The sequence below is a fragment of the Aulostomus chinensis genome, chromosome 21 (assembly GCF_037954235.1).
Source record: "Aulostomus chinensis isolate RoL2024-O1b breed Wild chromosome 21, RoL_Achi_v1.0, whole genome shotgun sequence".
Taxonomy (NCBI): Eukaryota; Metazoa; Chordata; class Actinopteri; order Syngnathiformes; family Aulostomidae; genus Aulostomus; species Aulostomus chinensis.
In genome coordinates this window covers 14,145,815-14,159,243 of record NC_141340.1, presented here as the reverse complement: position 1 = coordinate 14,159,243, position 13,429 = coordinate 14,145,815, and the positions used below count along the sequence as shown (strand labels likewise).

General features: G+C 39.5%; 1 protein-coding gene across 1 annotated transcript in view; it reads right to left on the bottom strand.

Moving 5' to 3' along the window:
- ofcc1 (orofacial cleft 1 candidate 1) overlaps positions 1–13,429 on the bottom strand; it is a 92,365-nt gene that overhangs the window by 76,334 nt on the left and 2,602 nt on the right. Inside the window, exons 2-8 of the mRNA XM_086192359.1 lie at positions 12,912–13,011; positions 7,911–7,977; positions 7,358–7,537; positions 4,274–4,378; positions 3,551–3,628; positions 1,458–1,676; positions 977–1,074 (exon numbers count right to left, since the gene is read on the bottom strand). Of these exons, the coding sequence (XP_086048485.1) occupies positions 977–1,074; positions 1,458–1,676; positions 3,551–3,628; positions 4,274–4,378; positions 7,358–7,537; positions 7,911–7,977; positions 12,912–13,011 (847 nt within the window). The remainder of the gene's footprint in view (positions 1–976; positions 1,075–1,457; positions 1,677–3,550; positions 3,629–4,273; positions 4,379–7,357; positions 7,538–7,910; positions 7,978–12,911; positions 13,012–13,429) is intronic.

The following is a 13,429-nucleotide window of genomic DNA, read 5'->3' as shown; positions in this document are numbered from 1 at the left end:
AAACAGTAGGGGAGTGCATAAATATTACGGCAGGAGGAGATAACGCTGATCCCAGAACTGATATAGTAGATGCCACTGATTATCCAGTAAGGGGGGATGAGTCAACTGTTGCTGTGACTTCCAAGCGACAGAAAGACATTGTTGAACCCTTTTTTCCCCCAATTACGTTTACTTCCTATTCATATAATGATACTCCTACTCTCTTTTCAAGTAAGATTACGACTAAAAATACAGTGGATGGAAGTTGTGCGTTCTGTTTACTCATGTGTTAATGTTTGGGTCTATTTGAAATCTAGATTTCCCAGCACAATGGAAACCCTGTGTTCTTGTATTCATTCAGTTTCTTTTCTTGTTTGGTTGGAACTTAATGCGAGTTCAAAAAAATCCCCACTCCTCCCTTCTGCACAAATGCAGTTGGAAAATAAAAAGTAGTCACGCTCTATTTTCCCTGAAAAGGAAAATAAGATAACCAAGGAAATTCAGTGTCTTTTTGAAACAAATATGCATGAGAATGCGCAACAAAGTGCAAAGACAGAACAAAACAGTCTCCACAAATAAGTTAATTGTGAGGATATCGTATGCAGATATATAGTTAGAATCCGTGCCTTTATTCTGAGTGAAGGATGAATGAGTTATCTAACCTCTGAAGTATCTTGAATGCATCTACAAAGAGCTTTTTACTGGAGTGCATTCAGCAGAGATTCATCTGCACTTTGAATGAAATGCAGAACAGAAAAAAGGTGAGACATAAAGAAGGGCAAAGAAGCAAAAACAAGCATGGGAGAAAAGAAACTTGAGTGCGCGCGCGCACACACACACACACACACACACACACACACACACACACACACACACACACACACACACACATTCTCTGTCCATTAGCTGAAGCCACTGATACACAACATAATGGACATGGCTGATGTGCTGGTGAATATGGGATGATGACACAGATATTCCTCTTTGTAGCCCTGACCTGCTGCAGTGAAAGGCTGCCAAGCGTGATCATGTCAGGTTGCACACACTCCCTCAGCAGCTGAGCGTAGCGGGGGATCACCTCCTCAGCTGTCTTCACTGCAAGAAATAAAACAATAGCAGAGCAAACCCTCTAAAATTCACTGTCGAACACATCTTGGGGCAGTGTAAATTTTGATGCATCATGCCACTTTGCATAACAATTTGGAAGAGAAAATACTTTGAATACACATAAAACTGAGCAGAAATGTCCAGTAGCTTTTTTATGTATTCCAAATGTCACTTATCACAAATATCCATCAATTTTGCAATCTGTTCAGCAATCAATACACACTCCATGAACAGACTTTAGATTCACAAAAAGTTCCTCCCAAATTCCTTAACAAGGATAAACATGAAGTAAACTTACTGACTGACATAAAATCGCGAATCATTTTTATGCTATAATACAAGAAATCAAAACAATTAAAGCATAGCATTACTTTTTACAGTGCTCTCTCTGCCCATTACCATCCTCCTTTCTTCGCCTCCATGCCCAGCACTTGCCCCAGCTTGGGTTTTGGCAATGGTATGGGCCTGGGAGGGTCCAGAGCCGGAGGCATCACAACCACCATCACCATGGAGCAGAAGTTGCCGCTGAAACACTGGATTACCCGCCTTCACCTTCAACACCTCCTCATCCCTGGAGGCTACCAGTGTACCTGGAGAGATACGCATCGGTGGGCATCCACACACAATCAGACAACGCACACAAACACACACACACACACACACACTCACACACACAGAGATTAATCTGCACACATAAACACTACCACATGCATACAGACTGATGGATGCGCATTCTCACCACAGTCAGACATGCACTGTCTCTGAGATGCACGTACAGATATTAATGCAAGTGGACAATAGAGTCACAAACTGTAATAAACAAAAACACAAATATGAATGTAACAGTTGAAATTTTCGAATTAAATGAAAACTGTTCCATTTGAAAGCAGATGTCCAATACGTTGTTTAAGTTTGAAGAGATGCTGCCATAGACATTACATTTTTAATATGATTGAATTGTCGACGGCTCTGAGTTAATATTATATTTTCATTTTTTTTTTACGGAAGAATTCATCGGTTAAGACTTCTGTTTTTAGTTGCCAACCTAGAATTCTTCTCTAAAAGCGGGGAAGCCTCATCTATTCCAGCTCCATGTGTGTCTTTTCAGTTTCCCTGCACCGCCTCGTTGGTAGAAAGCATAAGGTATTCTCTGGGAATCTGTGCATTCAACGTGTGCAGTCCAAAAGCCGTTATTGCTGGTTTATGCTTTTCATATAGAAGCTGATATCAATGCCTCACGCCTTACTGAGAACTAGCACAAATAGAATGCCAGTTCTGTGGTCTTTCATCTTCAAGCCAAAGCAATAGAATTTATCGAGATAAAAAAAAGAGGAACTAAACGTCTTAGAAAGAAAGAAGGGATTTGTCCGGGAATTGTCTCAGGAGAAAAAAAACATGTCTACATCACTGGCCACTGTCCATTTTATTAATACTTTGTCTTATTTGTGCTCTTTCTTGTGAAATGTGGCAGGCTGTAAAAGCCAAGACAAAAGCCAGAGAAGCACTCACAAAATGTCAGGATCAGTTCTGACATCCACTGATCCAGTTGTGCAGCTGCAAGTGAGACAACACCGGTGGGAGGCATCCATACAACAGCATAAGGTGATTGTCTGGAAATCTATTATAGCACGATGGAGTGCTAACTGGCAGTTACCACAGTTGGATTCCAACAGTACAGAAGTACTCTCTCTCTCTCTCTCTCTCTCTCTCTCTCTCTTTTCCTCTCGCTCATTCCTTCCCCGTCCCTCAGCCTATTGCATGGAGGAACTGTTAATCCAAGATCCTCTTTACTTTTTCCGAGGGATTTCATGAACATTCCAGAACAATGGATTGGGCTGCTAATCTCGGTGGTACAGCTAAATCCAAGACAATGGCAAATAATACAAGCCGGCTAAATTCTACCGTGTGTAAGCAGGCCTAAATCCATCACTTGAATTACAAGGGAGATGTGCGTCATGTCAACAGGATCTGGTGCGACTGTCTTCACCCAGAACAATACTGAGCTTAAACCACCTCTACGTTGCCTCGTTTGCTACATGTTTAAATGAAACTGTGCTAATGAGCGCAGGCACGCCTACTGTGAGACAATAGCTGTGCCTGGAAAGCATTCACTTTTCTAGTCTTATTCTTTGTTTGCTGTTAGGAGAAATGTATTTTTATGAGTGTTGTTATGAATACACTGCCTTGACCTTTCCTCAAGGATGCTGCACTTTAAAAACTAGACGTTGCCTCTGTTAGCACCAAAGTCATTGTTACAAATATGGTAGCTTTTGACTTTTCAATTTGGAAATATATGTTGTGCGATGATGGGACATTCATTTTTATTTTGAAAGAATAAATAAATGAATTATGATGATACTGCAGCCAGTTTAAACAAACCTGACCTACCAGTAGTTATCACAATGTAATTATTACAGTTGAATCAGTTTATTACTGACCGAGCACAGTGCACGTGGATACATACCAGGTAAGTCTACAAAGGTATCGTCCTCATCCTGCAGTGCAGCCATTTTTTGATACAGCCTGTTTTCATTTAATATTGCTGCAAGTGAAAACAATTAAAAAATGAGTACACCTCACAAAGTGTCAGAAAATTACACGCACGTGTGCTGCAAAATTACCTTCTACTTATCAAGCATGTCAATCTAAACCACATCTCAACATGCAAACTACAGATATTAGCTCTGGCCAGACAGGGGTGAAAATCAAGTGTATGCAGAGGGATAATGACATAGGAGCATTAACATGCCTGTTAGCCGGCCTGTCATCATGTGATGAGATTTGGTTTGGGGAATCCTTTGATATTACACGGCAGTGATATCCAAAAGATACAGGTGAAATGGCTTCTCCATTAATAGCCATGTTTCATTATAACATGCATATTACTTGGCTCCCAAGAGCTCGCTTTTAATAGGCCGACTTTAGGAGGGGGCTGCAAACTATTGGTATGGCTCTGCATGTGTCATTGTACATGGTAGGAAAAAAAAAAACATGTGGGAATGAAAGCTGACCAATGATACATGACCTTCGTCAATGACAGTGAGTTGGGGAGCCAATCTAGTGATGCCGTCACTTGGTGTATTTACATAGACTGTCCTGCTATCACAAACGGCGTCCTGCTACTAGTGATCTCTCTCACCTCACTTTAATGAACCAAGGAGAACTATTATGCCAGTGAATAGCATACTTAATTCAAGCTCATCTTCAGTGTTGACCCCAGCCGTGCTGCGATGCCTTGGGTCTGTCTGCACTGCCGACGTCGGGTCAAAGTAATTTTGGGCACATTCATTTCCTGTGAAAAGTGCGAGAGGCGAGAGAATGAGAGGTTGAGATTTGGGGGGGGGGGGGAGTCGGACAGGTTCAGGTTAGTGGTTATTAGAAGCACATGAAGCGAAATGTTAATTTTGAAACCCACACTGTCGAAGGGCAGGGGCAGCGGCTGCTGCCAGATAAGGCAGAGCCAGGATGAGACAGAAGTACAGAGGCAAAAAGAGCGAAGTGGGAAAGAGACTGCAGGTTTTCTCCATGCACCTCTCCACGGCCTGCAGTGCTCTGGGGCCTAATTAGCATGCTGCAAAAGGTCACGGCAGGCAATCTCTTAAATACGACTGCCATATGTTTGCCGTGTTCAAAAGGAACTAATGAGAAAGTCTACAAGCTCAAAAGTACCTGGAATTTCAAAGACAATACCTTCTAAATACTGCGAGGTCAGTGGCCTAGAGGACCGGGCAAGTGTGGAAAAGTAGATCCAAAGGAAAATAACCTGAGCCCATGTCTAATTGACTTCTTATTAGCAATCACTGACCTATGGGTATCAAGTCTGCTACACAGAGTTTATGGGAATCCAATGGCTCCAGGGCACTCTCTATTAAGGGTACACCCCACCAAGCAGCTTTCTTAACCTCAAATCATTCTCATTACAGTCCCCGAATATTTCACTCCCATCTAAATTGCTTTACTTGTATTTCTCAAGTTGTGGGGCAAAAATGCACGGTGAATTAAATCACGTTATATGTACCACACAAGGATAGCCTTCATAGAAGTCTGAGGCTATCACACCTGGTCGCATAAAAATGTGAATAAGTGTGTTTGCATAGAACCACTGGATGATGAGGCCGCTACCCAAAAGAGCTCACTGGGATTTTTTGTGCTCAAATGAAACATCAGCGTGAGGTTTTCACACTCTGTCCTTGCTCGAAGTTAAACAGTCTGACTGAAATACTTATTAAACGAGGAGCAGCCATATGACTCTTCAACGGCACCATAAATTGACTGTGAAATTCACATGTTAAATCCCTCCACATCGTTAACAGAGTTTCTCTGCAAATAGCTCTGAGGTTATGAAACCCTTTTTTCAAACACAAATTTGCATAATGGCAGTGGCTTCGTGGATCGCCCCTTGAATCATATCTGTGATTTACCTAAATAGTCTGGCTGTCCTCCAGTTCATCCCTCTAATGAAAATTTCAATTCTCTGTTCTTGCATGCACAATATCAATAACTAGAAGTCGCCAGCCAGAGGTGCTGTTACCAGAGAATGGGGGAGATGAGAGATTTTTGGAGAAGGCCAAATAGAAGTGTCACAAAAAAAAAGGAGCAATCTGCATTTGGGATCTTCCAATAAAAGCTAGAGTCACTGAACTGTTATGCAAATCCACAATGTTGCTTATTCTGTGCTGCTACGAATGATTAAGTTCATCTAAAACTTTTAAGGGTACGGAAAGATGGTAAAATATTTGAGCAAAAAAAAAAAAAAATTGAAACACCAATCCTTTCGTCGCCGCCAATAAGTTTAACTCAGTTTTAAAAAAGTACAAAATCAGGAAATTAAGAGAAAATAGACCAAAACACAACAAGATATTGACCAAACAGTTCATTCTTTTTTGTTTTGTTTTGTTTTAATGAATTAAATGGAGAGCTTTCTTCATATATTGTTGGGGTGGGACATTTGACAGGGATATCAGTTTAAAGTTAAAAAAAAAAGAAAGAAAAAGACATAATCAATAATTATTTTTGATATTCTTGATTAGAATGTACCCAATTTCTGACAAAGATCTATTATCTGCTATCAACAACAAATCTGATATCAGATAAATGCAGTCGTAATAAATGAATCTATAAACACGTTCAATTTCTGTTCATTTCGATATTTTGTGTTTTTGAGTAATTTATTGCATTTCTCCAATTACTTTTTTTAGCACGAGATCACATAAAAAAGTAGATGGATGGAAATTTACGATTTCTAAAATCTTATCAGTTCGTAAACGCCTCACTTTTCTTCAGTCCTCTCTATGAAACAAGCAGCTACTTTAAATTAGAGTCCAGTTAACTGTCGTTCAGTAGCTCCAAGGTTCACGTCTTACATAACACAGAAGACCTCATGCTTTAGATTTTGGACCTGATCAAGACAAAACAGAAAGTCAGACATGCTCGAACAAAAACACCAGCTTTTTGACAAATAATATGACTTCTACACCGGACACCCTCCCTGTATCACAATAGATTTTAAATAAGTCTGTAAAGCAAAACTGTAGACGCTGAAGTTTTCGTAGTTTTATGTATTCAAAATGATTCTCCTCCCTCACTTTTTGTAGGTCTGACTTTCTTGACCTGGAAGATGATAAACTGTGTTTATATTCTAGCCTTTTTTTTTTCACACACCACAGCTAAATGTAATCCTACCTCTTGTGCATAAAACATCATGACAATAATTGATAATAATAACTAACCATGCACTGCAAAAGCAAAATAAGCCACATTAAATCAAGAATCTAACATGTGACTCATCCCTGAGAAAACTGGCACACTCGCAACCTTGAACGCATCCTAATTTACCATCCCATTCCTCAAGAGTTCTCCCTGACATACTGAATTATAAGGGGGCATATTTGTATGCCTGATTGGCCTTAAGCCGTGTTTCGGGGGCGTTGTGAGTACACCACACAGACAGCGGATCGGCTTGGTATCATAGTAGTGTATGTAAATGCACTCTCCTATGACTCCAGCCCACCACAAGGCATGTAGCTGAGAGTGGGAGTCAAGGCTGATTGTGTCGAGGGTACTTCTAGATAGAGATAGAACACCCACAACTGCAGCATTCTCCAGCGGAGGGAGAAGTTATAGGAAGGTTTGCTTGTTAGGACATGCTTGTTTTGGAATGCAGGGACCAAGGGGCCCCCGAATGGAGAGAGAGAGAGAGGGGAAGTAAAGGTTAGATCAGGAACACATCTACTGCCAACAAATTTGAAGCTAATGAAGAATGAAGCTTCACCTCTTTCTTTGGCAGGGGCTTGCAGCTCCATGTTTTTTTGGTGAGCTGCAAGGGTGCTATCTGGCCTGTCACCTCGAATTTCTTTCCGCAGCCAAACCGGAGGAAGGGAAAGCTCAGTGCTTCCTCCTCCATGGAAGGCTGGGTTTTCTATGCCCACCACTGCAGCTTTCTCCTCATTCCCTGACAAAATAGGTGGAAAATAAATTTAAATATAAGCCACCATATGAAGGAGCAATACAAGAGCTAGGTTAAAGTGACTCATCAAAAATAAAGCACATTTAATAGTAACAAAATATTTCGAGTGGTGATTTATCTGCCCCAAAATGTTCAAGCGCATCCTCCTCAAATGACACTAAAACACAATTAGGTTAAAATTAAATCAGAATCTTGCAGGAGGAGGAGAAAAAAAAGGAGAAGAAGAAGAAATGATTAAAATAATTACAAATTGCGCCCTGACAAGCAAGAGCAAAATTTAGCCCAAAGCCATTTGTCTGTAATTAGTTAATTAATCCTTACACAAATTATGAGCAATAACTCATCAAGCAGGACTCACCCATCAGAAATTCAGCCGACTTGGATTTCTTCTGCTTAGGTTGCTGCAGAGCCTTCTGCTGTAACTTCTGGAGGGAAATTGTTAAATGAATAAATTAGCTGCAGAATGAAGATCATCATTTATGATCCGCAACTAACGCAGTATTTTAAATATGGGACGACACTGAAATGTCATTTAATTTACATCGCCGCTAAAGGGGTCAAGCACTAATTGAACAACAGGAGTGGAAAAGAATTTAATCATAAATAGATAAGAAAAGTTGACGTGAATGTGTAATGAAGGTCACATTAAAATACTTCTTCCTTGTTTCCAAAATGAATGGCCAACAACACACTCTCTCCTGGAAAATTATGCGATTCTACACACAGGCTGCATGAGAGTACACAGACATGGTGTGCAAATGAGGATGGAAATGCAGGCACACTTCTCATTACTTCCATTCACATGAAGTCAACCTGAAAAGTCTTGAAGGAGAGAAAAAGAAGTCTTTAGATAACATCATGCATGGTCCCCAAGTCCCTGTTATTTGTCACACTTGGAAAATTTTCAATGTACAATGCTTGAAAAAAGCAATGATACAGCATATCTCAAAGCCAGTTCCAATATGTACACACACACACACACACACACACACACACACACACACACACACATGCACACACACACTAACACACAAGCATATGCTCGCTTCCCAATTTAAAAGGTACATATGTCAAACTACTATATTATAATACAATAAAAAATAAAACTCTGGTGCAAGGTTTTTTGTTTTCTTCTTCCTTTTTCAGTACACTGGAATATACGGGTATCAACGTGGGCCCCAAAAGTCCTGCATCAGTCAGCTGCTTTGATTGGCTTGAATCTAATATGATCCAGTACAACAGCTCCAGCATGAATTGAAATTCAGCGAAGCTTACCATTTTTCACTTTTTGTTGACACTATCAGAAAATTATGATTCTACTTTCTGATTATTGTTGAGGTTAAGGTGTCTCACATCAGTTCTAAGTATTGGTAAATTAATATCTCTCTGACAGTACTCTGACAGCCATTTTCATATATGGATTAAGGTAATTCGTGTACATACTTCCATACTTTATTCCTTGGAAAATTTTCAAAATCTGTGTCGCATTCATGAAACAAGTTTTTTCCTAAAAACTTCAAGTATTATTTTATATATATATATATATATATATATATATATATATATATATATAATTTCTACTGAAACTGCTGGTGGTCCTCACTGGCATGACATGGAAAAAAAAGGAGGGAGGAAGCAACTATGAGTTCCTTTGAAATCAGGAGTATGTGGAACAAACTCTGCAGTCCCACATTTCTCTCATTTCTGCGGAACCCAGAACAATAAGAATGTTGAGGTAAACGCCATAAGTAGTTGTTTTTGTTATGGATATGTTTACATAAGGATGAACCATAAAAGAGCCGTCTTGCTCAAAGCGTATGGAGCTTTTTAAGCATCATTTTATGCAGATTTCGGTGATGAACTGTGTTCATGCCCATGAACAGCATGTATTTGTATACAATATTTTATTTCAAAGGAAAAATCAAGGAGTAGAATGGTTGTTGTTTTTTTTGTTTTTTTTGGTGGTGGTGGTGGTGGTGGTGGTGGTGGTGGTGGTGGTGGTTGGGGGGGGGGGGGTGTTTCAACTCTAAATGACAGAGCAATTAAAATAAAGGAGGACTATTTCCAGACCAATCTGGTAAGAGGAGTTTTTGTAAATCTGTTTTTACATCCAACAAGCCCTACAGCAAGACATTCATTTATACCACTGAGATTAATGCTTATCTAATTGTAACTTATTTAAAAACCATTTTCTTTTCGACTGGGTACCAATCAGTTTTTCCGAGTTGCACATACCGCAGAGCATAAGACTGGTGAATGTGGTGTCAGTGGTGATTCTCTTGGTGTCATTTCAACATTTTACACACCTTACTGCCAGACAAATGGTGTTTGGGAGCATGCTCAAATCCAGAAACTCCCTGAAAACAATTACGGTAAATTTAATCAGGTAATTTTGGTACGAAAAAAATTGCACTCAATCACCATTTGCTCAATTAAACAATATTACCTTGTAAACTAAAGGGGGGGGGGCAATAAAATAAGTTACATGGCATTTGCACTCATTATATGGTATTAAAATTGGGAATGTTATTGAAACCTCAAAGCAAAATTTAGAAATACAATGAAAAGATTCAAACTGCTGGGCCTCTACTTATTCGGTCATTCAGCAAAATACACTGAATGGCTGCGTAGATGTTTGTGTTTGCTGGTGTAATTAATCATCAAATTAGAACAATGGATTATGACCCCCCCCCCATCTCTTTAATCATTGTTTGTGATCTTATCTCTTTAATCTTTGTTTTTGATCTTATATGGCTGAGGGCATTTCTGATAGATTGAAGAAAATCAAAAAGAATATCACATTAAGTTTTAGCATGGCTAAACTGAAATGTGTTGTTTATTACCCCGAATACTATCACATAAATATTATCTCCTTCTTGAAAAGTATAAAGAATGACAGGCTTTGATTTATAGACGTATACACATGTGTGTATGTTTTGGTGTTTTTTTTACTCTCCTTTTATTCTATTTCCTTGTATCATTTGTGTTCACATCAGTTCTCCTCCGGGCAAAGTTTGGTTCCCATCTCCCTTGTTTCTCAATATCGAAAGCGAATCAGCTCCGTATCCTGCAAATGTCAATAAGTTCTCTGATTACTACGAAAGTATTCAAGCCTTAAGTTCAGTTAAAGCGAAGGAAATAGCCTTGTAAACACACACACGCGAGGGTACACATAAGGAGTAGAGTACACACACCCCAGGCCTAACGCTTTGGGTCGTTGTCACTAAAAATCTAATCCACACGACACCATGTGAGACTCTCTGTCTGGAGAGCTAAGAAAATGCCTGCTCCTCATCTCGCTTCCTCGATCCCACTGACATTGACAGCATGCTCCTAGTAGTACAAGGACTGTCGTTTAATGTGCCATAACCGGGTGGAACATGCAGATGTTGCATTTCGTAAACGATAAACAACAAATTTAATCCTCGGGAAAGAAAAGTGTCATGCATGAAATATCCTGAATATTTTGAGATGGGAATGGCTGCTCAATACATTTCTGATAGCTGCAGTGTGAACTCTGCACTGGGCTCATTTTAACTTGTCACATTACTCATGAATGTTAAATTCATGGTGCTGCACAAAAAATATGAGCCAAAAAATTTGGGTCTATTACCACTTGCATATACAGTAGGATAATGCTTGTGTTCTTAAATTCCTCCTCCTGTCATCTGAAGGCATCTACACATGGCCCTTTAACCCCTCCCACTTTCTTCTACATTTCATTCTGCAGCAGACATAATGCTTACTTTGCAGTCAACATGAGAACAAAAATCATTTATAACTGGTGGCAAAAAAACAAAAAAAAACTACAACTTTTTTTTACCCTCTTCTTTGTAAATGTGATTGTTGTCAAAAGGAATTGAGCACAACAATGGCTTGTTCAGTTCTTGTTGCATTCAAAGGCATAGCTAGAAGGGCTTGGGGAAGACCGCTTGCTGCTAGGGGCTGGTGGGCACAGACCAGCTAGAAAGTGAATTTTGCATACTGTACGGATCATCGCCCAGTTCAGCCCAGTCACATTGAATCTGCCATCAACCAATTGTGCTTCATGAAACCGTCAACCCTCATTTACGTCTGCCTGTTTTCTTCCCCACGCAGCTGTAAACAAGGCCCCAGCTTTGAGCTGTCTCCCTCTGTCCCTCTGTGCGCTGCTTGCCAGGGGAGTGTAGACAACTAAAATTTGTCTTCACAGAAGCGACTTAAAGCTACCATTTCCAGACAAGCACCCTGTGTGTTAGGGAGAGGAGTCAAGGACAAGAAATGTTTCTGGAAATGACAACTTACATCGAGATCCCTGCGTATGTTTTGTCTCCTTAAATTCTAATTTCTTCAAGAATTCAACATTTTATGTCAGGCCCTATCTTGTTCCCTGTACCAGAGGAGGCTTTACTACCGAGCCGAATTAAATAATGTCTGAATATTTGCAATTATACAGGGTTTCAATATGAAAAGAGAGTCATGATAAGGACAAGATGAAGACATTCTTTTTGAATCAATAACAAAAATGTTTCTTTTTTAATGCCAATGTATGTCCATGAACATAAGACAACAGGCCTATCAATAAAATGCCATGAGAATAATGGAAACACCTACAGAGCATCTTTAGTTCAAGTTTCAAAGGCATACAGTACAAAGCCATGTGTCTTATTTTACAGAGCAGCATTATACATGTGCATGGTAATTGTGACCCACCCAACAGTTTCCTATTAACACAACAACCGCGTCAGTTGCTGTAGACACAAAAAAATAATTAGTATTCAAGCTTAATTAATCTACGCTGGCCCCCTTTAAGTGAATTAGTCAATTATTTATGCATGTGTGCTCCTCTGATGCTAACAGATTATGTATGTTACTGGAGAAAAAAAACCTTGAACAATGACTTTGAAAACTTTCCACCATAAAATGTCACTAAAAGCTTCAGCATTGATTTAAAAATGTCACTGAAGGTCATGAATGCTGAACAATAAAAAAAGGAAAAAACTTCCTGAGTTACTCTTCTAAACTTACACAAATGTCCATTATCGCCCAATCACCATGCCAAACACTCTCTCGAAAAACATTGCAAATCGTTGTCAAAAATCCAGGGCAAAAGATAAAATAAATATGTACTTTTTGTGCACCCTAAATCCATGGAATGGAAATCTAACACAAGTTGGATCAAGGTCTTTCCAAGGATCATGGGAACTCCTTGGGATTTTCAAGAGCCTTTTTGTTTTCACCCTTGAGAACCAGGCACTGGCCTCTGCACCCCTCAATCCCCAATTGAGAACCCAGAGGCAGAGCGGAGGAATGTTAAATGTCAATGGTCAGACTGCACCAGCACCTTCAGAGAGAGCGAGACGGCGCTACAAGGCCTGACCTCTTTGCGTTCGGCAGTGCTGCTACGAGGGTTAGAAGTGAAACTGTACTCACACTTCCAAAGGTGTCCATCACCGCTGATCTCTGAACAGTGTCGAGGCCTGCAAAAGGAAATGTGTCAAAATGAATCCAAGAAATATTGCACAGAATTTAAGAATGTGTACTTGACAGTTTGGTAAATGTAAAAATTAAAAATTAAAAATTCTGAGTTCAAATTTGCTTAAACAAGCTATTTTAATAACTTCGTGTAGCACAAAAACGTTTTCTTTCAATGCAATCTTACCTTAACTCTCTGTTGCTTGTGTGCTAACAAAAATGCATCCTTAAGAATAAACACAATAACCACCATTTATTATCATAGATAACACATTATTTACACTGTTTATTCAAATAGTTTATTCATTTACATCTGATATAATATCATTTGGTATTTTTATCATCTTCTTCTATGGTAATTCACATGGCTTGCACAAGTTTCTGCTGAAATAGCAAAACAAACCCCAGGCAAAATGTGAAAGA